Below are 751 nucleotides of genomic sequence, written 5' to 3' on the forward strand. Positions count from 1 at the left end.
TTTTTTTTTTTTTTTATCTCTTTTTCTTCTGTTGCCGTAGCATCTTCCTTCTCTTCAGGATCATTTCGTGGAGTCTTTCCACTCCATCCCTGAGTCCGTCTCCAATGATTGCGCACGCCGGCTGCAGGTGCCATTGAGTAGCCGGCCCCAGCTCCTTCAAGGCCAGCAGTTTCTCCAGCTGGTCCAAACCCAGAGAGTGTCTCAAGTCCTGTTTGTTGGCCACCACCAGCAGGGGCACCCCTTGGTTCTCAGAGGTCTTGGCGATTTTGTGGAGCTCCGTTTTAGCCTCCTCCATGCGTTCGGCATCCACGGAGTCCACCACAAATATGATGCCGTCCGTGCATCGCGTGTACGACTTCCACAGTGGACGTAGTTTCTCTTGACCGCCAACGTCCCAGAAATGGAAGGTCACGGTCTTATGGCTGCCCAGAGACACTTTGACCTTCTCCGCGTTGAAACCTTTGGTAGGTACAGTGTTAACGAACTCATTGAACTGCAGCCTGTACAGAACTGTGGTCTTTCCTGCCGAGTCCAATCCAAGGATGGCGATGTGGAACGACTGGAATCCGGGGATGGTTGACAGGATGCTGCGTTGCTCTGACAGTCCATTCCCCATCTTTCCTCATGAGGAAGGATTTACAGTTTGGTTTGACGGTTATTTAAATTCCAGAAGAATTACGACCCTAAAAACACATTGCACAAGCTGTTAAAGTACAGAGTCGAAGAGAAGTACTTCACAAGTAAAACTCCA

The 751-nt window shown here is 49.8% G+C and overlaps 1 protein-coding gene across 1 annotated transcript; it reads right to left on the bottom strand.

Moving 5' to 3' along the window:
* On the bottom strand, positions 1-719 carry LOC103399441 (ADP-ribosylation factor-like protein 4A). Its single transcript, XM_008338132.3, has one exon. It carries the CDS (start codon positions 614-616, stop codon positions 14-16), a length of 603 nt encoding a protein of 200 aa, XP_008336354.1. The 5' UTR covers positions 617-719; the 3' UTR covers positions 1-13.
* Between the last annotated feature and the right edge of the window lie 32 nt (positions 720-751).

Source organism: Cynoglossus semilaevis, unplaced genomic scaffold, assembly GCF_000523025.1.
Source record: "Cynoglossus semilaevis isolate Cse_v1.0 unplaced genomic scaffold, Cse_v1.0 C19014800, whole genome shotgun sequence".
In the NCBI taxonomy this organism is placed as follows: Eukaryota; Metazoa; Chordata; class Actinopteri; order Pleuronectiformes; family Cynoglossidae; genus Cynoglossus; species Cynoglossus semilaevis.

What these genes read in the sequence shown, in the direction of transcription:
- LOC103399441 (XM_008338132.3), bottom strand. Translation starts at nt 616, where the DNA reads ATGGGGAATGGACTGTCAGAGCAACGCAGCATCCTGTCAACCATCCCC.